Source organism: Grampus griseus (genome assembly GCF_964374135.1).
Source record: "Grampus griseus genome assembly, chromosome: 1".
NCBI lineage: Eukaryota > Metazoa > Chordata > Mammalia > Artiodactyla > Delphinidae > Grampus > Grampus griseus.
This window is the reverse complement of record NC_139017.1, coordinates 74,074,567-74,100,667: the sequence shown is the minus strand read 5'-3', so window position 1 is coordinate 74,100,667 and position 26,101 is coordinate 74,074,567. Positions and strand designations below refer to the sequence as shown.

General features: G+C 40.2%; 1 protein-coding gene and 1 pseudogene across 2 annotated transcripts in view; one reads left to right on the top strand and one right to left on the bottom strand.

Annotated features, from left to right (window-relative positions):
• Positions 1 to 26,101, bottom strand: part of THEM4 (thioesterase superfamily member 4) — a 39,754-nt gene that overhangs the window by 12,671 nt on the left and 982 nt on the right. Inside the window, 1 exon segment of the mRNA XM_082675884.1 lies at positions 17,532 to 17,673. Coding sequence (XP_082532010.1) covers positions 17,532 to 17,673 — 142 coding nt within the window.
• Positions 23,604 to 24,767, top strand: LOC309828744 (kelch-like protein 7; annotated as a pseudogene). Its single transcript has 2 exons — positions 23,604 to 23,781; positions 23,883 to 24,767. The product of its transcript is annotated as a kelch-like protein 7 (transcript).

Sequence of the window (26,101 nt, the reverse complement as noted above, 5' to 3'; positions counted from 1 at the left end):
AAAATAGTAATCCTTCTTAGAATAAGTGTGATTTAAATGAGATTTAAAGAAAGTGAGTAATGTAACAGTAGAGAGGTTTTCCTTGCAGACGTGAGTTTAGCCTGAGCAGAAGATAGTTACCATACTGAATCAGAAACAGAGGCAGGTCAGCCCAGTATTCAATGTGATTATGACTCCTGAGTCTCCAACTCAGAGTTAGAACCATTAGGGCTCATGAAATCAAATTAGTGGGTTGTAGGCAGACTTTAAAAAGAAAATGAATGCTTCACAGATATCCTGGATAAGTACTAGTGTGCTCATTTAGATATGTTTTTTTCAATTATACAACTGTGCACAAGTTGTGTGTTCTGGGTAGTGAGTCAAAATGTAGGTAACTTCAAAATAAAGACTGAAAGCTACTGCTGAGGGAAGGGCATGTTTGTCCTTTAATACCCATTTTAAGATTTAATTCCCCAAACTCTTAGCTTTCTTTCACAGCTCATCATGATTTGCCATGTATAACGGTGATTCTTTTATTGATACCAAATTTACATTTACAAACTTGGAAAAGGATATGAGATGAGAAGATCTGGGAGAAGTGGGGAGGACAAGGGAGGATATTATTTAGGCCTTGAGCATCTGGGGGTAGGCACCCTGTCTCTTGGACTTTGTGTGCTCAACAACTGGCAGATAGGCACATACTATATGCGCTCTAGCAGTGGTTGAGAAACTGAATGATTTGGAAGGTCAGACAAAGAAACTTAAAATTGAGAATCAGTCTTGTGGTACAGTAGAAAAGAACCTTGTTTTGGAAGTTGGGAAATTTTTCATGACTTAGCTTTGGCCTAGAATTTGCTCCCTTCTCCATACTTTATCCATACAGTGAGGAGATAAACCTAAATGACCTATAAGATCTGTTCCAACTCTAACACTCTGGGACTTCAGGATAAGATAGGCATCAAACCCTTCTAATTTTTTAGCTAGGAGTTCAAAATTTCTGGTTTAGCTTACTAAACCTTGAGGTTACCTCATAAAAATGGGAAAAATAAAGATGGTGGGGAAGTCTGTTAGAAATGCAGAATATTGGGCTCTACCCCTGACCTACTGAAGCTGAACCTACATTTTAACAAGATTACCAGGTGCTTCATATCCATGTTAAAATCTGACAGGAACTGATCTTTTAAGACATGGGATAACACTGAAGGTAGCAGAGGAGTAACACGATCAGATCTGAATTTTGAATCACTCTGCTAGCTGGACGAAAGGAGAGGGCTAAGAAAGGTGAGTGAGAAGATCACTGAAACACTATAAAATCACAATCACCCAACTTTTCTGCTTGTGGGCTGATTTTCTCCAGTTATGTTCAGCTACGTGAGGGCCTGTGCAAATAAGAGATGGCAGATGTTTAGATTCATCCAGGGCTGGGGTTTTCCTAGATAAGTATGCTACAGAAGTTCAGATAAAAGAAGGCTATGGGGACAATGAGAAAGTAGAGGACTCAATGAACTGAAGGTATTAATGAGGCCAAAGAATTTTTTCTGTGGGGCCTTTGAACAAGTAAGCTGGAAGGAAAAAGGTTGTGGTCAGAAAAAGGATGTCTAAATGTGTGGATTTCGAGGTTGTGCACTTTCTGAAGATGATAAGGCTCAAGATGTCCTCGGGAGTGCATTGCTGGGGCTGTGCAAAAGAAAGGTCATAGGTGATGAGAAGGTAAATAAACTGAGGAGCCGTGGTGTGGACGGTGGGTTGCTGAGAATGGTGAATAGAGTTGGGTAGAGAGGAAAACAGTTAACCAGGTGCTGAAATACTCAGCATATAGGGAAAGGTTGGTAGATGATAGCTACAAGAAGGGGAAGTTGAGGGTGATAAAGTCGGAAAAAGTGAGATGGTATAAACCTCAAAAGGAATGGGGGTTTTCTAAGAAGGAGGGGAAATAATAATTTGAAAGCAAGTATGGGTAGCAAGGAGGACCTCAAACTCCTCCCTCTTCTGAGAGGGTCAAGTTTCCGACAAGAGACGATAGTTAGGTTGGATGAAGGGATGAGCAGAAACATGTGGGAACTGAACCCTGGAAACTACTGACATTTAAAGAGTGGGTAGAAGGAGAAAGGGAAAATTGGTCAGAGATTTGTGAAAGCCAAGAGACAAAACATTTCAAGGAGAATGAGATTAACAGTTAGGTCCAGCACAGTAAGGGCTGAAAAATGCTCACAAAATATGGCAATTAGGTCGCTAGTGGCTTAAGTGAAGAAATTTCAGTAGAGCTATTAGAGTAGAAGCCAGATTGCACTGGGTTAAGGACATTCAATTAATTTTGTGATATGATAAATAGTTAGAATGGAATTAGTAACACAAATTACTAATTTCCCCCTTCATTTGTAAAACAGAGTTAATTCTTATTTCTCTCTATATTGGTGGTTCTATAAAGAAACTTATGAACTCTACCATTTTTCTTGGTTAAGGTAGTTTTATTTTTGTTTCATTCATTTCTTTGGCTATGTTGGGTCTTCATTGCTGCACGGGCTTTCTCTAGTTGCGGTGAGCAGGGGCTACTCTTTGTTGAGGTGTGTGGATTTCTCATTTCGGTGGCTGCTCTTGTTGCAGGGCATGGGCTCTAGGTGCGTGAGCTTCAGTAGCTGCAGCACATGGGCTCAGTAGTTGTGGTGCTTGGGCTCAGTAGTTGTGGTTTGAGGGTCCTAGAGCATGTGAGCTTCAGCAGTTGTGGCGCAAGGGCCTAGTTGCTCTGTGGCATGTGGGATCTTCCTGGACCAGGGACTGAACCCATCCCCTGCACCAGCAGGCGGATTCCCAACCACTGCGTCACCAGGGAAGCCCCTGTTTCATTCATTTCTTCAGCAAATATTGAAGTATTCAGCAAATACCATGAGGAAACTGAGGCAAAAAAAGGTAAAGTAACTTGCTCAAGGTCACACAGCTTTAAGTTGTAGAACCAGAATTTGAACCCACTCACTATATTTCAACCATGAAATTAGTTAAGTTGTCAGCTTTTGGATGGCCTCTAAAGGCGTGTGACTGAACGAGATTACCAAGAGAGTTTAGGGAAGCAAGGAGTACTAAGGATTGAGACATGGGGCACCCTAACATTGTTTGAGGACAAGGAGGAACTGGTGAAAGAAACTAAAAAGGAAGAACCAGTGAAGTAGAAGACTGTGGTGTCCTGGAAGCCAAGTTCAAGGAGAAAGGAGTTATCAGCTGTGCCAAAAGCTGAGCAAGGTCATTGGTTAGGGACATGAAGGTCACTGGTGACAGTAGTTTTGATGGAGTGGTGGGAGTGAGAGTCTGCTTGGAGAGGTTTAAGAGAGACCAGGGAGAGAGAAACCCAGTTGTGGCATGTCTGTACACTGATGAGAAAGATCTAGCAGAGAGGGATATCCTTAAGTAGGCCAAAGGGATAGAATACAGTGCACCAATAGAAGGCTTGGCCTCTCATAAGAGTATGGTCAGTTCATTCATAACAGGAAAAAGCAGAACATCAGGCACAGACGCAGGGAAGAGGGTAAATGAGGTAGGGGTTGCTTGGAAATTCTCTTCTGATTGCTTTTGTTTTCCGTGAAACAGGAGGCAAGGTCAGCTGAGAGTGAGGCTTGAGAAAAAGAACGTAGGAAATAGTCATCTAGGAGAGCAGGAGAGTGAGTAGACGAGGGAAAAATGAAATATGATTGTCAGGCAATGTTAAGGGCCTACTTGAGGTCATTAAAAAAAAAAAACATTGGGCTTCCCCGGTGGCACAGTGGTTGAGAATCCGCCTGCCAATGCAGGGAACACGGGTTCGATCCCTGGTCCGGGAAGATCCCACATGTTGCGGAGCAACTAAACTCGTGTGCCACAACTACTGAGCCTGTGCTCTAGAATCCGTGAGCCACAACTACTGAGCCCACGTGCCGCAACTACTGAAGCCTGTGCTCCTAGAGCCCATGCTCCACAATGAGAGAAGCCACCGCAATGAGAAGCCCGTGCACTGCAACGAAGTGTAGCCCCTGCTTGCTGCAACTAGAGAAAGGCTGCATGAGCAACAAAGACACAACGCAGCCAAAAGTAAATTAATTAACTAATTAATTAATAACAAAAAATAAACTGGTGGCTTAGGCTACCTCGGGGAGTTACTCACTTTTCCCTGGGCATCTCCCAGGTATACATGAGGTATATGTGCTAATAAACTTCTGGTTTTTCTTTTTTCTTTTTTAAAGAAAGCAACGGGCAGAAAAGAAGGCAGTCCACTGTTCCTCCCAGTTCCTATATGAGGGATCTCCTTTTTTTTTGTTGTTATTAAAGTGCATTTAGTTTTTTCACAACATGTATCACCATCTGACCTACTTTGTTTTTTTTTTTTAGTGGTTTGTCTCTCATCACTAGAGTGTTCATTACAGGAGGGAAGAGATTTTAGGTAAAAAAAAAACCAAGTAGAGCATCTTAAGCAGGTTCCCTGGTGTGTGTTTCTTCCCTTCCTTCCTATCTTTCTTCGTCCTACAAATATGTATAAGGCACTTACTATGTATCAGGTACTGTTCTAAGCACTGGAGATATAGTGGGGAATAAAACATACAAAAATCTCTGCCCTTATGAAATGTCAACTATGAACTGGTATTTTCCATTGGCACTTGCCATCTACCTCTGCAAGGATTAAATCATGTGCTGCTACAGCTGCTGATTTTCGACACCCCCTGAAAGGAGTTCAGCGTGGAGAGCAGAAATGAGGCATCCTGTGCTCTGGGAAAAACTGGCAGAAAAGGTCTTCAGATAGTTAGATATTTTCAGGAGCCAATTTTATGAGCCCAATTCTTGTATCTCCTCATATCTAGAAAAGCACTAAAATCCTTCACGGTGACGTCTGCTCCTTGTGACTGGCAGTAACCTTCACTAGAGACTTGCTCGATTGCATGCATTCCCCCTCCACCAAAATCACATATATACTTATCTTCCTCCCCTATCTCTTTGGAGCAGTTTTTCAGAGCTATCTGAAATGCTGTCTCCTGGGTTGCAGTCCTCATTTTGCCCAAAATAAAACTTAACTCGCAACTCTCACGTTGTGCATTTTTTTTTCAAGTTGACAGTTTTATGGCAACCACGAAGGGACCCAGAGTGGACTTCTCTCCTTCGCCTAAACTGTACGAGGAACCAGAGCCTTGGTACCAGCAGAGAGGCCCCTTGCACCCATCTGCCTCCTTGGAGAGTCCAGATGAATTTGGGTAAGTCTCTCCTGGTTCTCAGATCTCCCGTGTTGGTTGATGATCCTGAGTTTTATTTGGTAGAGTAGCAAGTACCTGCCTCCTCCCAGTTGAAAGATATGGGGTGGGGGCCCTGGTTAAAAGATACCAGGGAAATATCCACCCAGTTGAAAGATACTGGGGGAGGCTCGGTTGAAAGATACCAGGGAATACTCACCCAGGTGAAAGATACTGTGGAGGGGGAGCTGGTTGAAAGATACCAGGGTTTGCTCAGTTGTAGGAGACTGAGTGGTCTGCACTGAGTAGTTAGGTAAGAGGCCGATCTGATGCTTTTCCTCAGTTCAGCTGCCTTAATAGAATTTGTCAAGATAAAAGGGAAGATATTACATGAGAGCTTTGCTCCGAAGAAAGGGCACAAGAATCCTCCCAGCCTGTTCTGGCTTTCTCAGTCGCCTGAGAAATTTACGGGAGTGGTGGAGGCAGGGTCCTCATGCCATGCAGTGATCCCATAGGGAAACCTACTCATTAATTAAAAGGCTTCCTCATCCAGGGGCATGCATAAGAATTGGCCATTCAGTGATCTGAGCACCCGCGGTGGCATTAGACCACTGAAGGGAGAAACTGAGACATGTTAAGAGGGCTGAAACAACTCCGGGGTGATGCCTAGAGGAGCTAAGCTCACAAGCAGCACACTGGCCCACCACACAATTTCACTAGTAAATTTTATCCCTGTCAAATTCAACTTAAAATGGGAGATAGAGCCTCTCTAACACAGAAACAAGGGGCATCAGAAAGCCAGCCTCTGACTAACACTCCAGGCAGGTTTATGTATGTACAAAACTCATATTTGCAAGTACCTACTTAATTGGGGAAATATACCAAAGGAGATCTCAACCTAAAATGACCAAATTGGGGTTCTTTTGATATTTTAAAATTAATATTTTTGCACACACAGTTAGAAAAAAGCCAGCCATGAGATCAAACAGACTGAATGGAATGGTTACTTTGATTGGTATCTAGAAGCTTCTAAAAGAGGAAATGATAGAGTAACTTCTTTTCAGGAAACCAACAATTAATTACTTGAAACTATATCAGACCAACTTTTTAAAACCATTAAAAAGAAAGAAAAGGGGGTATCTATGAAAATTATGAACCTTCAATTGTGCCAGTTAAGTACACAATGCCAGTCGAAGGTTAACCAACCCCCATTTAATTCCCAACTAGTAGAGAAAGCTAGCTTGAAGGAAAAAAAGAACCTCAAAAAACAGAAACATATCTCTTCAGAATTCTGACCCTGAGGAACAAGTCCTACTAGGAGAACTTGATTTTTTCTCCCTGTGCCTTGAAACTAGGGCTCTCAGGAACAATTATCTTATATAGACCAGCTCTAAGTCCTGAGTCTGAGGAAAATACAGAGAACAAAGCCTTTAAAATTCTTTCTTATTCCAACTGTTAATTATAAACTAGTGAGTTTTACATTTTGATATCTGATTCATGACTAAGTTTAGAGAATGAAGCTATATAGATCTCTCGTTGTGTCTCTCTAGATATATGTATGTCTCAGTATGTGTGTCCCTTTGGATAATGCTGCTGAGGTTAATTTGTAAATGACCTCTACTTAACTGGCTTAAGAAAAAGTAAGCACTGACATTCACAGAAAGATAGACAAGATGAAAAGGCAGAGGGCTATGAACCAGATGAAGGAACAAGATAAAACCCCAGAAAAACAACTAAATGAAGCGGAGATAGGCAACCTTCCAGAAAAAGAATTCAGAATAATGATAGTGAAGATGATCCAGGACCTCGGAAAAAGAATGGAGGCAAAGATCAAGAAGATGTAAGAAATGTTTGACAAAGACCTAGAAGAATTAAAGAACAAACAAACAAAGATAAACAATACAATAAGTGAAATGAAAACTACACTAGAAGGAATCAATAGCAGAATAACTGAGGCAGAAGAATGGATAAGTGACCTGGAAGACAGAATGGTGGAATTCACTGCTGCAGAATAAAGAAAAAAGAATGAAAAGAAATGAAGACAGCCTAAGAGACCTCTGGGACAACATTAAACGCAACAACATTCGCATTATAGGGGTCACAGAAGGAGAACAGAGAGAGAAAGGACCCAAGAAAATATTTGAACAGATTATAGTCAAAAACTTCCCTAACATGGGAAAGGAAATAGCCACCCAAGTCCAGGAAGTGCAGAGAGTCCCATACAGAATAAACCCAAGGAGAAACATGCCGAGACACATAGTAATCAAATTGGCAAAAATTAAAAACAAAGAAAAATTATTGAAAGCAGCAAGGGAAAAACGACAAATAACATACAAGGGAACTCCCATAAGATTAACAGCTGATTTCTCAGCAGAAACTCTACAAGCCAGAAGGGAGTGGCATGACATATTTAAAGTGATGAAAGGGAAGAACTGACAACCAAGATTACTCTACCCGGCAAGGATCTCATTCAGATTCAATGGAGAAATCAAAAGCTTTACAGACAAAACAAAAGCTAAAAGAATTCAGCACCACCAAACCAGCTCTACAACAAATGCTAAAGGAACTTCTCTTAAGTGGGAAACACAAGACAAGAAAAGGACCCACAAAAACAAACCCAAAACAATTAAGAAAATGGTAACAGGAACATACATATCGATAATTACCTTAAATGTGAATGGATTAAATGCTCCAACCAAAAGACACAGGCTTGCTGAATGGATACAAAAACAAGACCCATATACATGCTGTCTATAAGAGACCCACTTCAGACCTTGGGACACATACAGACTGAAAGTGAGGGGATGGAAAAAGATATTTCATGCAAATGGAAATCAAAAGAAAGCTGGAGTAGCAATACTCATATCAGATAAAATAGACTTTAAAATAAAGAATGTTACAAGAGACAAGGAAGGGCACTACATCATGATCAAGGGATCAAACCAAGAAGAAGATATAACAATTATATATGCACCCAACATAGGGGCACCTCAATACATAAGGCAACTGCTAACAGCTATAAAAGAGGAAATCGACAGTAACACAATAATAGTGGGGGACTTTAACACCTCACTTACATCAATGGACAGATCTTCCAGACAGAAAATTAATAAGGAAACACAAGCTCTAAATGACACAATAGACCACATAGATTTAATTGATATTTATAGGACTTCCATCCAAAAACAGATTACACTTTCTTCTCAAGTGTGCACGGAACATTCTCCAGGAGAGATCACATCTTCGGTCACAAATCAAGCCTCAGTAAATTTAAGAAAACTGAAATCATATCAAGCATCTTTTCCGACCACAACACTATAAGATTAGAAATCAGTTACATGGAAAAAAAGGTAAAAAACACAAACACATGGAGGCTAAACAATACATTACTAAATAACCAAGAGATCAGTGAAGAAATCAAAGAGGAAATCAAAGATACCTAGAGACAAATTACAATGAAAACACGATGATCCAAAACCTATGGGATGCAGCAAAAGCAGTTCTAAGAGGGAAGTTTATAACAATACAATCCTACCACAAGAAACAACAAACATCTCAAATAAACAATCTAATCTTACACCAAAAAGAACTATAGAAAGAAGAACAAACAATACCCAAAGTTAGTAGAAGGAAAGAAATCATAAAGATCAGAGAAGAAATAAATGAAATAGAAACAAAGAAAACAATAGCAAAGATCAATACAACTAAAAGCTGGTTCTTTTGAGAAGATAAACAAAATTGATAAACCATTAGCCAGACTCATCAAGAAAAAGAGGGAGGGGACTCAAATCAATAAAATTAGAAATGAAAAAGGAGAAGTTACAACAGACACTGCAGAAATACAAAGCATCCTAAGAGACTACTACAAGCAACTCTATGCCAATAAAGTGGACAACGTGGAAGAAATGGACAAATTCTTAGAAAGGTATAACCTTCCAAGACTAAACCAGGAAGAAACAGAAAATATGAACAGACCAATCACAAGTAATGAAACTGTGATTAAAAATCTTCCAACAAACAAAAGTCCAGGACCAGATGGCTTCACAGGTGAATTCTATCAAACATTTAGAGAAGAGCTAACAATCCTTCTCAAACTCTTCCAAAAAACTGCAGAGGAAGGAACGCTCCTAAACTCATTCTATGAGGCCACCATCACCCTGATACCAGAACCAGACAAAGATACTACAAAGAAAGAAAATTACAGACCAATATCACTGATGAATATAGATGGAAAAATCCTCAACAAAATAGTAGCAAACAGAATCCAACAACACATTAAAAGGATCATACACCATGATCAAGTGGGATTTATCCCAGGGATGCAAGGATTCTTCAATATATGCAAATCAATAAATGTGATACACCATATTAACAAACTGAAGAATAAAAACCATATGATCATCTCAATAGAGGCAGAAAAAGCTTTTGACAAAATTCAACACCCATTTATGAAAAAACTCTCCAGAAAGTGGGCATAGAGGGAACCTACCTCAACATAATAAAGACCATATATGACAAACCCACAGCAAACATCATTCTCAATGGTGAAAAACTGAAAGCATTTCCTCTAAGATCAGAAACAAGACAAGGATGTCCACTCTCACCACTATTATTCAACATAGTTTTGGAAGTCCTAGTCACGGCAATCAGAGAAGAAAAAGAAATAAAAGGAATACAAACTGGAAAAGAAGAAGTAAAACTGTCACTGTTTGCAGATGACATGATACTATACATAGAGAATCCTAAAGATGCCACCAGAAAACTACTAGAGCTAATCAATGAATTTGGTAAAGTTGCAGGATACAAAATTAATGCACAGAAATGTCTTGCATTCCTATACACTAATGATGAAAAATCTGAAAGAGAAATTAAGGAAACACTCCCATTTACCACTGCAACAAAAACAATAAAATACCTAGGAATAAACCTACCAAGGGAGACAAAAGACCTGTATGCAGAAAAGACACTGATGAAAGAAATTAAAGATGATACAAACAGATGGAGAGATATACCATTTTCTTTGATTGGAAGAATCAATATTGTGAAAATGACTCTACTTCCCAAAGCAATCTGCAGATTCAATGCAATCCCTATCAAACTACCAATGGCATTTTTTACAGAACTAGAACAAAAAATCTTAAATTTTGTATGGAGACACAAAAGACCCCAAATGGCCAAAGCAGTCTTGAGGGAAAAAAATGGAGCTGGAGGAATCAGACTCCCTGACTTCAGACTATACTACAAAGCTATAGTAATCAAGACAACATGGTACTAGCACAAAAACAGAAATATAGATCAATGGAACAGGATAGAAAGCCCAGAGATAAACCCATGCAACTATGGTCAACTAATCTTTGACAAATGAGGCAAGGATATACAATGGAGAAAAGACAGTGTGTTTAATAAGTGGTGCTGGGAAAACTGGACAGCTACATGTAAAAGAATGAAATTAGAACACTCCCTAACACCATACACAGAAGTAAACTCAGAATGGATTAGAGACCTAAATGTAAGACCGGACACTATAAAACTCTTAGAGGAAAGCATAGGAAGAACACTATGACATAAATCACGGCAAGATCTTTTTTGATCCACCTCCTAGAATAATGGAAATAAAAACAAAGATAAACAAATGGGATCTAATGAAACTTAAAAGTTTTTACGCAGCAAAGGAAACCACAAACAAGACGAAAAGACAACCCTCGGAATGGGAGAAATATTTGCAAATGAATCAACAGACAAAGGATTAATATCTAAAATATATAAACAGCTCATGCAGCTCAAAATTAAAAAAACAACCCAATCAAGAAATGGGCAGAAGACCTAAAGACATTTCTCCAAAGAAGACATACAGATGGCCAAGAAGCATATGAAAAGCTCCTCAACATCACTAATTATTAGAGAAATGCAAATCCAAACTACAATGAGGTATCACCTCACACCAGTTAGAATGGGCATCATCAGAAAATCTAGAAACAGCAAATGCTGGAGAGGGTGTGGAGACAAGGGAATTCTCTTGCACGGTTGGTGGGAATGTAAATTGATACAGCCACTATGGAGAACAGTATGGAGGTTCCTTAAAAAACTAAAAATAGAATTACCAAATGACACAGCAATCCCACTACTGGGCATATACCCAGAGAAAACCGTAATTCAAAAAGACACATGCACCCCAGTGTTCATTGCAGCAGTATTTACAATAGCCAGGACATGGAAGCAACCTAAATGCCCACTGACAGACAAGTGGATAAAGATGTGGTACATATATACAATGGAATATTACTCTGCCATAAAAAGGAATGAAATTGGGTTATTTGTAGAGATGTGGATGGATCTAGGGACTGTCATACAGAGTGAAGTAAGCCATAAAGAGAAAAATAAATATCATATATTAACACATATATGTGGAACCTAGAAAAATGGTACAGATGAACTGGTTTGCAGGACAGAAATTGAGACACAGATGTAGAGAACAAACGTATGGACACCAAGGTGGAAGAGTGGCAGGGGTGGGGAGGTGGTGGTGGGATGAACTGGGAGATTGGGATTGACATATATACCCTAATATGTATAAAATGGATAACTAATAAGAACCTGATGTATAAAAAAATAAATAAAATTAAATTTAAAAAACGTAAGCACAAATCAAACAATTCTAAATACAAGAGAAATTAAGCTAAATGAATTTCAGGTTCATGTGAACTGGGAAATATTCAGTATTAAATTAATATCTGGTATTAATGTTTTAAGTTTGTTGATCTAATTAATATAGACATGTTTTTAGAGTCATCAACATTAAGTGTAATACTTTTATTGTACCTAGGTGTAATATAAGCTAAATAAAACCTTGTTATATCTGTTACAAATATGTCAGCAGGGAAAGTAGCTTGATGTGAAGAAACTTTTAAGGAAAGAAAATGTAAATGAGATAGGTGCTTTTAGATAAACTCTATTAAGAATAATTATGCTTTACGAATGTCTATCTAAAATAGTCTCTCCAGGTTCTGGTAACTTGAAATTGTAGAGTTGTGCTAAATTAAGTTAAGTGATGGAAGCTTATTGAATAGCCTAGGTCATTCCCAAATAAAATAAGATACTGAAACATTAATTACTGAACATTGGCTTCCTTTTACAGAGAAACAAAAGGTATTTAGGATTATAAATGAGTATGTTTCATGCCACATTCTCTAAAGAAAGCAATTTTAGAAAATATCACTGGTATTTATGTTCACCAATCTACAGAATGCTAATGTAAAGGACAGTTCATAATTGCTTACTTAGTTTTCAAAAGAAATTAAGGTTTTAAGAGCTGAGGATTCTAATTTAAACATGTAACTAAAGTTAATAGAAATAATAAAGGAAACATTTCAGTATACAGTAGGAAAGTAGGATGTATGTTTCTAGTAAAGAAGTCATGAGGAATGGAATCGCATTTTTTTAAGGGAAAAGGAAGTAGGTCTGACTTATAGCTGGCTGTTTCTGAATGGGAAATAAAGTGATGGATACAGAAAGTCATAAAAAGGTTTGTGGAAAGGGCACCCTGAGAAAAGAGTTTTGTGCATGGTCTGGATTGACTAAGGTTAAAATAAATTTAATTGAGTAAATGAATGTTATTTATTTATTTTTTATTATTTGTTCATTTATTTTTGGCCGTGTTGGGTCTTTGTTGCTGCACGTGGGCTTTCTCTAGTTGCAGCGGGTGGAGCTACTCTTTGTTGTGGTGTGCAGGCTTCTCATTGTGGTGGCTTCTCTTGTTGTGGAGCACGGGGGCTCTAGGCATGTGGGCTCAGTAGTTGTGGCTCGTGGGCTCTAGAGCGCAGGCTAAGTAGTTGTGGTGCATGGGCTTAGTTGCTCCGAGGCACGTGGGATCTTCCCAGACCAGGGCTCAAACCCATGTCCCCTGCATTGGCAGGCGGATTCTTAACCACTGCACACCAGGGAAGTCCTGTAAATGAATTTCAAAAGTAAGCGGGTGCAAAACTTAAATTTGTTTTTTCTCTCTCAAGAGGGCAAGATTTCTGATAATGTTGAAATGCCTTTGATAACAGATTTCAAGTTTCTTTACCTTATAAGTGATCTGTTCTGTATTTGCCTTTGGAATCTTTTATTGTTACTTGGGCTAAGTGAATAACTATTGTTTCACAGTGACTTGTGATCCTATCTGACTGAGTGTTCTAAATCCTTTTTGATATTTTTTGACAGCACTTCCTAAATCAAATTTTAATGACATCCTTTTGACCTCTAGCTAACTCTGGGATGCTTCAAAGGGGCCCTGATACATCCCAAAGAGAGATGTTAAACTAATTAGATTCATTTGGTATGTTAAATTACATGGGAAGTAATGTCAAATGAGTAATAAATCTTCTTAGGTTATATTGTATGGTAAATGTTACTAATAAAGATATCCCAGAAATTATATGGAGTTCCTAAAATTCTGATATGTCCTGGTAAAATGTTATCAGTCATAATTCTAGTTATTATCTTAAAGTGTTGTATGTCACAGTAGTAACCAAGTTTCTTTGTTAATTGCATTGTAATCAGATTTTAAATGTGCCTTAAGTTTTCTGTCATTATAGACACTTACAGTTTCACTCTAATGTCTTTGCAAAAATGCTTCTTCTTCAAGAAAACTTATAGAAAGGATTTTTGGATAAATACAAGTTTCTGACTTTCAGACCATAATGCTGAACTGGGTAAGAAATTGAAGAATTCTAATGGGAAACCTGATGGCTTCATAAAGCTGTTAACAAAAAGGATTAGTTACATAGGACTGAGTGAACTGGTGAATATGGTTGTAAATTTTATGGTTTCTATCTGAAAAATTACTGGTTTAAATCTGTGTTTTCCAGGTGTAAGGAAAACCTTCCCCTCAAACTAATTATGACTTATAGTAATTTGGTAAATTATACCTTTGTAAGCAGGATTGAAACATTTATCTTTGCTATCTGCCCGCTCCAGACACTGGAAACTCTCAGGTTGCCAGTAGCTTTATCAGATAAATTAGGAAGGCTACCTCACTAACAGGTACAGAAAACTCAAGGTATTTTGGGACCTTGAAAAGGGAGGAATTCACCTAGATCTGTTAGGTGAAATCTGTGATAAGCCGTTGGTGACTTTCTTAGCCCTGAGAGGTATTTTAAAAGTCCAGCCTGAGACTCCTTATAAAAGTTTCAGCAAGCAAAAAGCCTATATGATCAGTTATAGTTATATATCATCAGGCCAAGTGTATTGAGACCAGATTTATTTTGCAAACAAATTAGTCTTAATTTGGTTATATTTGGTAGAAATGAGGGTAATTTTAGAGAGAAAAAGATGTTTCAATGAATGTTAAATCCCAGTTTTGTTAATGGAGGTCTGTATTTACTAAGACTCACTTCCAGGATAGTTCCTTGTTGCTATGTTATATTGATATAAAGTTAAATTGTATTATTAAAAGCACACTCTAAGTTTGTTTTTGAAGCTTATCTCAGTAATCTATCTTTGGATGAAGATCATTGGCCCTATGACCTGCAACCAGGGGACTATGTATATTGGAAAAGACATCATTTAAAGGACTCACTCCAACCCAGATGGAAAGGCCCTCACCAGGTACCCTTAACTAGCTCATGTGCAGCAAAACTAAAGGGATCCACTCTTGGATTCATATTTCCCACTTAAAAAGGGCTGCTGCATCGGACTGGTCTATAGAGAGGACTGCTGACCTCAAACTCACCTTAAAACACCGCTCAAACAGAGGAAACTACACTCACACCAGGATGAGAAGAAGACAACATCAGAAGCAGACAGCTTACCCAAGATGCTGGACCTGATTCGTATTATCATTTATAAAGTTTTCTTGACTTCTCAGACCTTTGCATATAAATCAAATGTTTTCTATCATGGACACGATCCTATGCTAGTTTAAAAAATCAATCCAATTGTTGGGTTTGTGGCCAATCACCTTTGTCTAGTACTTCTGGATTACCTTGGTGGATTGCTCTACTCCAAGCCTCTAATTGGATGGTCCTTAGGAAATTTATTTCAGAAGAAAGAAAGTTCAGTCCTGTTCAGGCTACTCTTGATATTACTAGATGGGATCCCCTCACCTAGACAATTAATAATACCTGCTCTGACCCTGGCCATAAAAAAATGAATTTTCCTCTAAAGTTACTCAAGCTCAATCAGAGCAACAGCAAAATTTCAGCCAAGGAATAAAAGCTCCCGCAATTATGGGATGGATTTATGTGGTTAACACCAGGCTATGGTCATTTAAGTTTTAAGGCACCCTTTTACCTTGGGAACAATCAAATTATACTAAGGATAACCAGCGTAGTAACTAGGAAATTGGGCTGGGAGCCTTATGGACAGTGACAATACACCATTTCCCTGAAAGATAACGATTGGTACAGAACAGACTAAGTCAGGTGAGCTGAAGATATACTGGGCTGTACCTAATGGAAGTTCTTGGCTGAATTCTCACTTATGACTTTAATAATATTGCTAGCTATGTTATTTGCATTTTTCCTGTTTTACAAGATTGTTGTTTCTTGCATTACCAAATGTGTGACTGAGCCTCCAACAAAAATATATAGTTTTATATGAGATCAATGATTGTAATACTGTAACTCTAGATATGGGAAGATACGACAAGAGGGAATTTTCCTGGACCATAACAGATTAGTAAGACAGGTGGTCCAGAGTCTTTAGTTACTGTTAAAAGACCTAGTCCAGCAATAGCACACTGAGTGGCCTATCAGCAAAATCTTCACCAGACCTAGGAATGAGCCTTCCTAGCACCATGGGACAAAATGGTCATGAAATGCCTCCCAAATCATGGTCAAATTTATGACCATGAGGAGGCGCTGTCAACTACAAATTGGCACTTGCCATTGGCACTTACCAACTCCCTTTACAAGGATTAAATCATGTGCTGCTGCAGCTACTGATTTTCAACACCCCCGGAAAGGAGTTCAGGGTGGAGAGCAGAAATGAGGCGCTCTGTGCTCTGGGAAAAACTGGCAGAATAGGTCTTCAGACAGATATTTTCAGGACCGATTTTATGAGCCCAATTCTTGTATCTCCTCATATCTAGAAAAGCACTAAAATCCTTCACGGTGATGTCTGCTCCTCGTGACTAGCAGAAACCTTCTGCAAAAAAATATATGCTTGATTGCATGCGTTCCCCCTTCACCAAAATCACATATATACTGACCTTCCCCCCTACCTCTCTGGAGCAGTTTCTCAGAGCTATCGGAAATGCTGTCTCCCGAGCTGCAGTCCTCATTTTGCCCCAAATAAAACTTAACTCGCAACTCTCACATTGTGCATTTTTTCTTAAGTCGACAGAAGCAAACACTCTAGTGGTGAGAGACACACTGTTAAATAAACACAAGGCATGCCAGATGGTGTTAACTGCTGTGGAAAAAATAAATGTACCTTAATAAATGTATATTATTAAGTGAAAGAAAACAATCTGAAAAGGCTACATACTGTATGTATTCTGGAAAAGGCAAAACCATGGAGAGAGTAAAAAGATCAGTGGTTGCCAAGGGTTCGGGAGAAGGAGGGACAGATGAACGGGGGACACAGTGAATTTTTAAGGCGGTGGAACTATTCCGTATGTTATATGTCATTATACATTTGTCAAAACTCATCAAGTATTACACAGTGAACCCTAATGTAAACTATGGACTTTAGTTAATGTATTAATACAGTCTCACCATTACAACAAATGTACTTTACTATCGCAAGATGTTAATAAATGGAAAGCTGGCAGAAGGAATTAAGGGGTATATGGGAACTCTGTTCTTTCCACTCTTTTTTCTATAGACCTGAAACTACTAAAAAAAAGAAGTCTATTAATTAAAACACACACACACACACACACACACACAAAGGACAGGAAGTGCAATGTGTATGTGTTGGAGGTGGGGTAGTTTGCCTTGGGAGTTTAGAGTCTGGGAGATGAGGGGATGACTTGAGTACTCTGAGCTTCTTAGGGTGACAGAGCCATATATTGGGATAAACAGCAAATTGAGGTTAGTGATGACAGCCTCAAGACAGAGAGGTGATGAGAATGTGGTAGGGTGGAGTCTTTCTGGGGGCCCCTTCCTGATAATGGTGATGATGATGCCACGGTGGGGGCATTCTTATTAATGGCAACAGACTTCATGCTCTCCCACAATCTGTGAAATTTATTGAGATTTCTGGCCTATAAAACTGGAGAATATAGCAACCCCCCTGCACTATCCTCCTTCCTTTTTCAAGTGGTAACAAGTACTTCAATCTGTTCTTAGTTTTATATTTGATATTTAAATATTCTTTATGGGAGTGTACCTATTCCTACCAAGAAAATAGGTTTTGAAATCTTCACTCTTTGAGTATATTTACTTTTATATGAAGGTAAACGTTCCCAGGAGCCGTCTTCACATTTCTTCATGAACTGGTCAAAGAGGAGTCTTAAGTCCTTGCTCCAGCTGGAGTTGGGGAGAGCATAGTCCTTAGGAATGACTTTCTCTGTAGAAAACCACCTCTAAAAGAAAGGAAAAAAAGGAGAGTAATGGTAGGTACATCCTATTTCATAACATATTCTCTTATTTTCTAAGACTATCTTGCTGCTTTTCCTCTTCCCAAAAGCTTTTTTTTTTGTTTGTTTGTTTTGTTTTGTTTTGTTTGCGGTAGGTGGGCCTCTCACTGTTGTGGCCTCTCCTGTTGCGGAGCACAGGCTCCGGACACGCAGGCTCAGTGGCTATGGCTCGCGGGCCCAGCCGCTCCGTGGCATGTGGGATCTTCCCGGACCGGGGCACGAACCCATGTCCCCTGCATCGGCAGGCGGACCCTCAACCACTGCGCCACCAGGGAAGCCCCAAGCTTGTTGTTTTGAAGTGGAAACAAATTTCTAGGATCACCTGGTCCTCTCTCCTTGGGAGAATTGGGAGATTGAGAGAGGATAAATGATTTGCTCAATGTCACCCAACTAGCCATTAGCAGAGTTGGTATTAAGCCCAGGTCTGCAGACCCCCTTCTTTTTTTAAACCTTAATCAAACACAGGTCAGCCACGTCAACTACAAACCGGCACTTGACATCCACCTCTACAGGATTAAATCATGTGCTGCTGCACCTGCTGATTTTCAACACCCCCTGAAAGGAGTTCAGGGTGGAGGACAGAAATGAGGCATCCTGTGCTCTGAGAAAAACTGGCAGAACAGGTCTTCAGATAGTTAGGTATTTTCAGGAGCTGATTTTTTTTTTTTTTTTTTTTGGCGGTACGTGGGCCTCTCACTGTTGTGGCTTCTCCCGTTGCGGAGCACAGGCTCCGGACGCGCAGGCTCAGCGGCCATGGCTCACAGGCCCAGCTGCTCCGTGGCATGTGGGATCTTCCCGGACCGGGGCACGAATCCGCGTCCCCTGCATCGGCAGGCAGACTCTCAACCACTGCGCCACCAGGGAAGCCCCTCAGGAGCTGATTTTATGAGCCCAATTCTTGTATCTCCTCATATTTAGAAAAGCACTAAAATCCTTCATGGTGACATCTGTTCCTTGTGACTAGCAGTAACCTACACTAGAGACTAGCTTGATTGCATGTACTCCCCCTTCACCAAAATCACATATATAGTGACCTTCCCCCCTGCCTCTTTGGAACAGTTTCTCAAAGCTATCTGAGATGCTGTCTCCCGGGCTCCTGATTTTGCCTCAAATAAAACTTAATTCGCAACTCTCATGTGGTGCATTTTTTTAAAGTCAGCAGCCAGGAACTGGTGATAAAGAGAGATGAAGGACAGACAGTTTTCCTCCAGGTAAAAAGTGTTACCAGTGGGAAACACACAGGAAGCCAGAGCACAGGGGAGAGGTATTCATCTGAGATTGGGTATTCAGGTAGGGGTTCTTTGACTTGAACCTTCATTAGACAAGCAGAAATTAGCCAGATAGAAAGGGTATTGTAGGCAAAGGAACACTGTGTGCAAAGGCAAGGAGGCATGAAACAGTTTTGAGGGGCCTTACAACAACCATATGAAGTAGGTACAAATTATTATCCCCATTTTACAGATGATGAAACTAAGGCCTCAAGGAAGCTTGGCATTGTTTCAGTACAAGGGGAAGAGCAGGTGGCTGCAGAGACGTAGGCAAGTGCCTGACTGTGAGAAGCTTCTACACTAAGTTAACTGGTTTGAATTGCATCTGCAGTGCTCTCGGAGGGATTTTAAATAGGGGAGTGACAAGATCAGATTTGGCCATAATACAAAAGATAGTGGGAGTGATTTCAAGATTGGAATCAGAGGGCCCTGTCTAGAGGCTACTGGAATAACTCAGGTGAAAAATTATGAATGCATGAAGCAGAACTTTGTGACTATTTGGATAAGGACAGTGAGGGAAGAGGAAAAATACAAGAGCCAATCTCAGGTTTCTGAACTGTTCAACGGAGTAGGTGACAGACCCAGATGCCAAGAAAGAGAATACAAAGAAAGAGGAGGAGGGGGTTGGAGGGGGAAAGTTCTTGGTGTCATAATAACCACAGCTTCCACCAGTGCTATTTCTCTGTAGCACTCAGCACTGCTACCACTACAGTGCCCACACAGCAGGTGGAAAGGTACATGGGCCCTGGAGGACTTGGGGGACAAAGTGTCACCTACAAAAGAGCTGGACAAAGCAAATGCCCATCGGCACCAGAAAGGAAAATCAGTTATTTTGACTTCTGCAGAAATCCTGGAACATTAAGATCACAGAAGCTATCAACTCTGTGGCATTCTACTTCCAGGCACCCTTATCAATTCATTCAGATTCAATGTACCTACAACACTGGGACTACACCCCAGGGTACAGGGAGGTGCTGTTATTGTGATGGAGGAACCAGCCAACCAGCCTTCTGCTGACCTCTGGGCTGGCTCTGATCCTGGCCTGATGGTAAGAATTTAGGGAGCCCGTCCCAAGAACTCTATGGAACTAAAAACTTCCCGGCTAACAAAAGGAAGTCTTGAATTCGTGAGGGGAAACATGAGTACGGTTGAGAACACTCCACTCCCTAGCTCAGTATTTGTACCTTTGTTTTTTCCTATGGTTTTGGATTGGCTTATCCCTTCAGCCTTTCAGCTCAGAAAATCTGGGAAGGAAAGAAAAGAAAAACAAAAATTTTTAACCCACTCATTATCTCTCCATCTTAATATAACTAATGGTAAAATTTTGATATATTTCCTCCAAGTTATTTTTTTTAATATTTATTTATTTATTTATTTGGCCGTGCTGGGTCTTAGTTGCGGCATGTGAGATCTTTGTTGCCACGTGCAGGATCTTCAGTTGAGGCATGTGGGGTTGCAGCATGAGGGATCCTTTAGTTGCGGCATGTGGGATCTTAGTTGCAGCAGGTGGGATCTAGTTCCCCGACCAGGAATTGAACTCGGGCCCCCAGCATTGAGAGCTTGGAGTCTTAACCACTGGACCACCACAGAAATCCCTCCTTCAAGTTTTTTTAACTACAGCTTTTCTTAATATACTTGTAATCTCAGTAAGAAATATAATTTTTCTTTTGCTTCATCACTTAAAATTCTTTAGTGTTCACTTTCTCACGCCCTTAATCTCAGTTATCACCATTTTCAACAGCAGAAAAATAGTCCTTTAAAATGATATATTATAATTTACTTAACCATTTAAATTGTACATGTAAATTGTTTCTAATCTTTTGCTGCTTTAAATGAAAAGGATCATTGGAACACTGTGAATATAGTCTTTTCTCTACTTTTGTTTATTTCCTTAGAATCCAGTCCCAATCATAGTTTTTTTTTCTCTTTTTATTTAATTTATTTTTCAAAGCTATTACTCATGTGCCTATTCTTGCCATCAAATTCCAGTATGCACTGATGGCTTTTTTTTTTTTTTAACATCTTTATTGGAGTATAATTGCTTTACAATGTTGTGTTAGTTTCTGCTGTATAGCAAAGGGAATTAGTTATATGTATACATATATCCCCATAACCCCTCCCTCTTGCGCCTCCCTCCCACCCTCCCTACTCACCCCAATCATGTAGTTTTTAACGTACATAAATTCTGGAAGTAACCTAACACACACAATTAGTCATAAATTAATATGTATTGACTAATACCTGTCAATTAAGAGGTAGAATAGGATGTGTAAGCTTTGGAGTTGTGAATTTGGGCTTACCGCATCCATAGGTCTCATCTTAAATAGGGAACTCTAGGTTTGATCAGTTCTAGCATCCTTTCATGGACCAGTGCAACAGAGATAATAAAGGCTTTTAGGAATTAGAGTGACTCCCTTGACCCTGGGCTCTCCTACCTGATTGTAACTTTGAAAGTCTGGGGGATTCAGCTAAATGCAACAATCTTTTTTTTTTCTCCCCTTTTTTGGCACTGCATGGCATGTGGGATCTTAGTTCCCTGACCAGGGATCAAACCCACTCCCCCTGCAGTGGAAGTCCGGAGCCTTAACCACTGGGCTACCAGGGAAGTCCCGCAATGAACTTTTTTTTTTTTTTTTTTTTTGGCGGTACGCGGGCCTCTCTGTTGTGGCCTCTCCCTTTGCGGAGCACAGGTTCCGGACACGCAGGCTCAGCGGCCATGGCTCACGGGCCCAGCCGCTCCGCGGCATGTGGGATCTTCCTGGACCGGGGCACGAACCCGTGTCCCCTGCATCGGCAGGCAGACTCTCAACCACTGCGCCACCAGGGAAGCCCAAGAAAGGAGTCTTTAAAGAATCATGAAGGTGGTACTTGAGTGGCAAAGTACTTTTTCCATTATGGGGAGGCTTAAGGAGTTTTAAGCAAAGCAGTAACATGAAATTAGGTTTTAGAAAGCTCCCTCTGATGTAAAGGATGAATTGTAAGGTGAGAAGCAATGGTAAGGAAACCAGTTAAAAGACTGTTGTAAAGGTCCAGGAGAAATGTGGTCAGAAGGTGAACTAGGTAGAGAGGAATGAAAAAGATTTAAGAGATATTTAGGATATTGGGACCAAGGATTGTGGCGTGGGTTTGATCCCTGGTCAGGGAACTAAGATCCCACATGCCATGCAGAGCCAAAAAAGGGGGAAAAAAAAAAAGATTGTTGCATTTAGCTGAATCCCCCAGACTTTCAAAGTTACAATCAGGTAGGAGAGCCCAGGGTCAAGGGAGTCATTCTAATTCCTAAAAGCCTTTATTATCTCTGTTGCACTGGTCCATGAAAGGATGCTAGAACTGATCAAACCTAGAGTTCCCTATTTAAGATGAGACCTATGGATGCGGTAAGCCCAAATTCACAACTCCAAAGCTTACACATCCTATTCTACCTCTTAATTGACAGGTATTAGTCAATACATATTAATTTATGACTAATTGTGTGTGTTAGGTTACTTCCAGAATTTATGTACGTTAAAAACTACATGATTGGGGTGAGTAGGGAGGGTGGGAGGGAGGCGCAAGATCATGGGGGAAGAGAAAGTAGAAGAGTTTTGGATGATTCTTGACTTGTGGTTTGAAGGTTGGAGTGGATAGAAGGAAAAGAAAGGGGAGGTTTTCGTTAGTGTTCACGTACACGTCAGGAGGCGGAAAGTAGGAGTGAAACCATTAATTTTAGTTTGGGGCATGTTGAGTTTGGGACCACAGATGAACACTATGATGTTGTGAGAAATAAAAATAATGAAAGTTTCAGTCCAAGGAGATGAGAATTAAGAGATACTTGAAGTAAAGGCACCTGTAAATACACAGCATAGACTCTGGGCATGAGGGATGTGAGGGATAATCACTATTTTTTGTTGCCCTGAATAGAGGAAAGGTCTTGCTAGATCTCTGATTATGTATTTTTCAAGTAGGGCTTAAGTTACAACTTTTTTTTTTTTTTTCGGTACACGGGCCTCTCACTGTTGTGGCCTCCCCTGTTGTGGAGCACAGGCTCTGGACGCGCAGGCTCAGCGGCCATGGCTCACGGGCCCAGCCGCTCCGCGGCATGTGGGATCTTCCCGGACCGGGGCATGAACCCGTGTCCCCTGCATCGGCAGGCGGACTCTCAACCACTGCGCCACGAGGGAAGCCCAGTTACAACTTTTTAATGTGTCTCTTTTTAAGATTAAGTTACTGAACCAAAAGAAGCATGATTTGTAAGCCCTGTAAATACTACTGTTATAAAGCCTGAAATATTCTCAACATAGATTACAAGACACCAACATATTAAAGAAACGAATCTATCTTTGTTGTGAGATTAGCACAGGGCATTTTATTTTCCAAAGTGCACTATGGTACAGGATTAATAACCGATCTGCACCCATTACTCTTTAAAAGTAAGCTGGCACAGGCTCCTTCTCTGGGCTTCGGTTCTGTGGGAGACGCAGCAGAGCCCGCGTCGTCGCTTCCCGGCGAGCTTGAGGGGGCCACAGGGCCTTGTCCTACCGCAGTGGTCTGCCGCTGGCTCGCTGGTTCGGGAGCAGGGCGCTGCAGCCACCCATCCCGGTCAAGGTGTTTGATAAACAGAAGCCCCAGAGTATCGGGAGCCTGCAACCCTTCGCCTGGAACGGCGGTTCAGGCGTGAACCGTGCTGACGGAGGATGGCAGCCTCCGGGGTGGAGAAGAGTGGCAAGAAGACCGAAAAGAAACTTGCTGCTCGAGAGGAAGCTAAATTGGCAAACTTCATGGGCGTCATGAATAACATGCAGAAACAGTGATTTAAATCCACCACCCAACTATAGTTGAATCTACGGTCTACCCAGGGATTTATACCCAGGGTCAACTTGAAATCACGCTGGGAGGCACTGACTGCAGAACCTTGTTGACAAGCTACATAAATCCAAAGAAAACACTGTGTGATGTGATCCTCATGGTCCAGGAACGAAAGACAGCTGTTCACTGTGTTGTCCTTGCTGCAGCCAGTTATTTTTTAAAATTAATGTTCACAACTAACATGCTTGAATCAAAGTTCTTTGAAGTAGAACTCAAAGATGCTGAACCTGACATTATTAAATAACTTGTGGAATTCACTTATAGCATTAGAATTTCTGTGAATAGCAACAATGTTCAGCCTTTGTTAGATGCAGCAAACCAGTACTAGATTGAACCTGTGAAGAAATGTGTGTTGATTTTTTTCAAAGAACAAGTTGATGCTTCCAATTGTCTTGGTATAAGTGGGCTAGCAGAGTGTCTACACTGTCCTAAATTGAACGCAACTGCAGATGACTTTATTCATCAGGATTTTACTGAATTTTATAAAACTAATGAATTTCTACAACTTGATGCCAGGTGAGTTACACATCTCCTCAATCAGGACACTCTAACTGTGAGAGCAGAGGATCAGGTTTACGACGCTGCAGTCAGGTGGTTGAAATATGATGAACCTAATTGCCAGCCATTTATGATTGACATCCTTGCTAAAGTCAGGTTTCCTCTTATATCGAAGAATTTCTTAATTAAGACAGTAGAAGCTGAACCACTTATTCAAGACAATCCTGAATGCCTTAAAATGGTGATAAGTGGAATGAGGTATCATCTCCCGTCTCCAAAGGATTGAGAAGAACTGGTAGAAGACACAAGGCCCAGAAGAAAGAAACATGACTACCGCATAGCCCTATCTGGAGCTCCCAACCACAGTCTTGTAGATACTTGAACCCAAAGTTGAAAAGAGAAGTATATTCTGCACGAGCCTGGAAGTGAGGCTGTAACTTTAGAATTCTCTTTTGACGTCTTTGTTCTTATAAATGGCCCATACTTAATGCTCTTTTTTATATTCAACCACAAGTCTTTAGACTTCAAGTGGAAAAATTTAAATAACTGCCAATAAAAACATCCTCATTCCATCAATTATTACTTATTCCCTAAAGCTAACACCATTAGAATCCCATTACAATATTTATTAAATGTTTCTATTAGAAGTGCCAGCCTCTCCTTTCTTTTTGCTAGAAACTTCACCTTAAAAATTTTTAACCATTTACTATTACTTATTTTAGTATAAGTTGGTTGTCTTTATTATTTCTAATATTAAAACAATCAAGGAAGCTGATTTCATTATAAATTATTATTAGTTACCTTGACTCTCCCAAAGTGAACATTATTTCATTATTCATTCAAGCAGACTGCTTAATAATAAGGACTGTATAGAAATTGTTTTAACATTCTTGAACTTGGGACTTCCCTGGTGGTCCAATGGTTAAGAATCTGCTCTCCAATGCAGGGAACACGGGTTGGATCCCTGGTCTTGGGGAACTAAGCTCCCACATGCGGCGGGGCAACTAAGCCCATGCACCACAACGAAAGATCCCGCATGCCACAACTAAGCCGTAACAAAGATCCCGCGTGCCGCAACTAAGACCTGATGCAGCCAAAAATAAAATAAATCAATATTAAAAAAAGAAAGTTCTTGAACTTAACATTTTCAGAGATGTTAAAATGGTTTTAACTATCATTAAATGGGATCCACTTGTGTGTGTCCTTTACGAGTCCAAAATGATTATTTTCATTGAACTGATCTCCTTCAGAGAGGACAATTTAAGCAGTACCACTTAATTTAATTATCTAGAATTAAGCCAATATCCCTATAAACTACTATCTTTAGATATTCCTTGGATATAGCTGGTGAGAGGCAGCAAATATCTGTATTGATTGCTGACTGAAAAATGGTAAGACAGAATATCTTAACAGTTTTTCTAGTAGATAAGTAAAGTAGTAGATAAACTAGTAGTAGAGAACTAGGATTAAACCCTTGTTAGAGACGTACTCTTCTCCTGAGGGTATAATGTAATGGTTAGGAGGCAGACTGCTTCGGTTCAGATTCCAACTGTACCACGTGTTTTCTATGTGACCTTGCTTAAGGCACAACCTTTCTTTATTAATATTAGTAGCAGCTGCATTCCTTGACCTGCTAACATGACTCAAGCATCCTGCACACTTATTCAAAACGGGTCACCCCACCTAGAAGGGGGGGTGGGAGGGGAGGCTCAAGAAGGAGGAGATATGGGGATATATGTATACGTATAGTTGATTCACTTTGT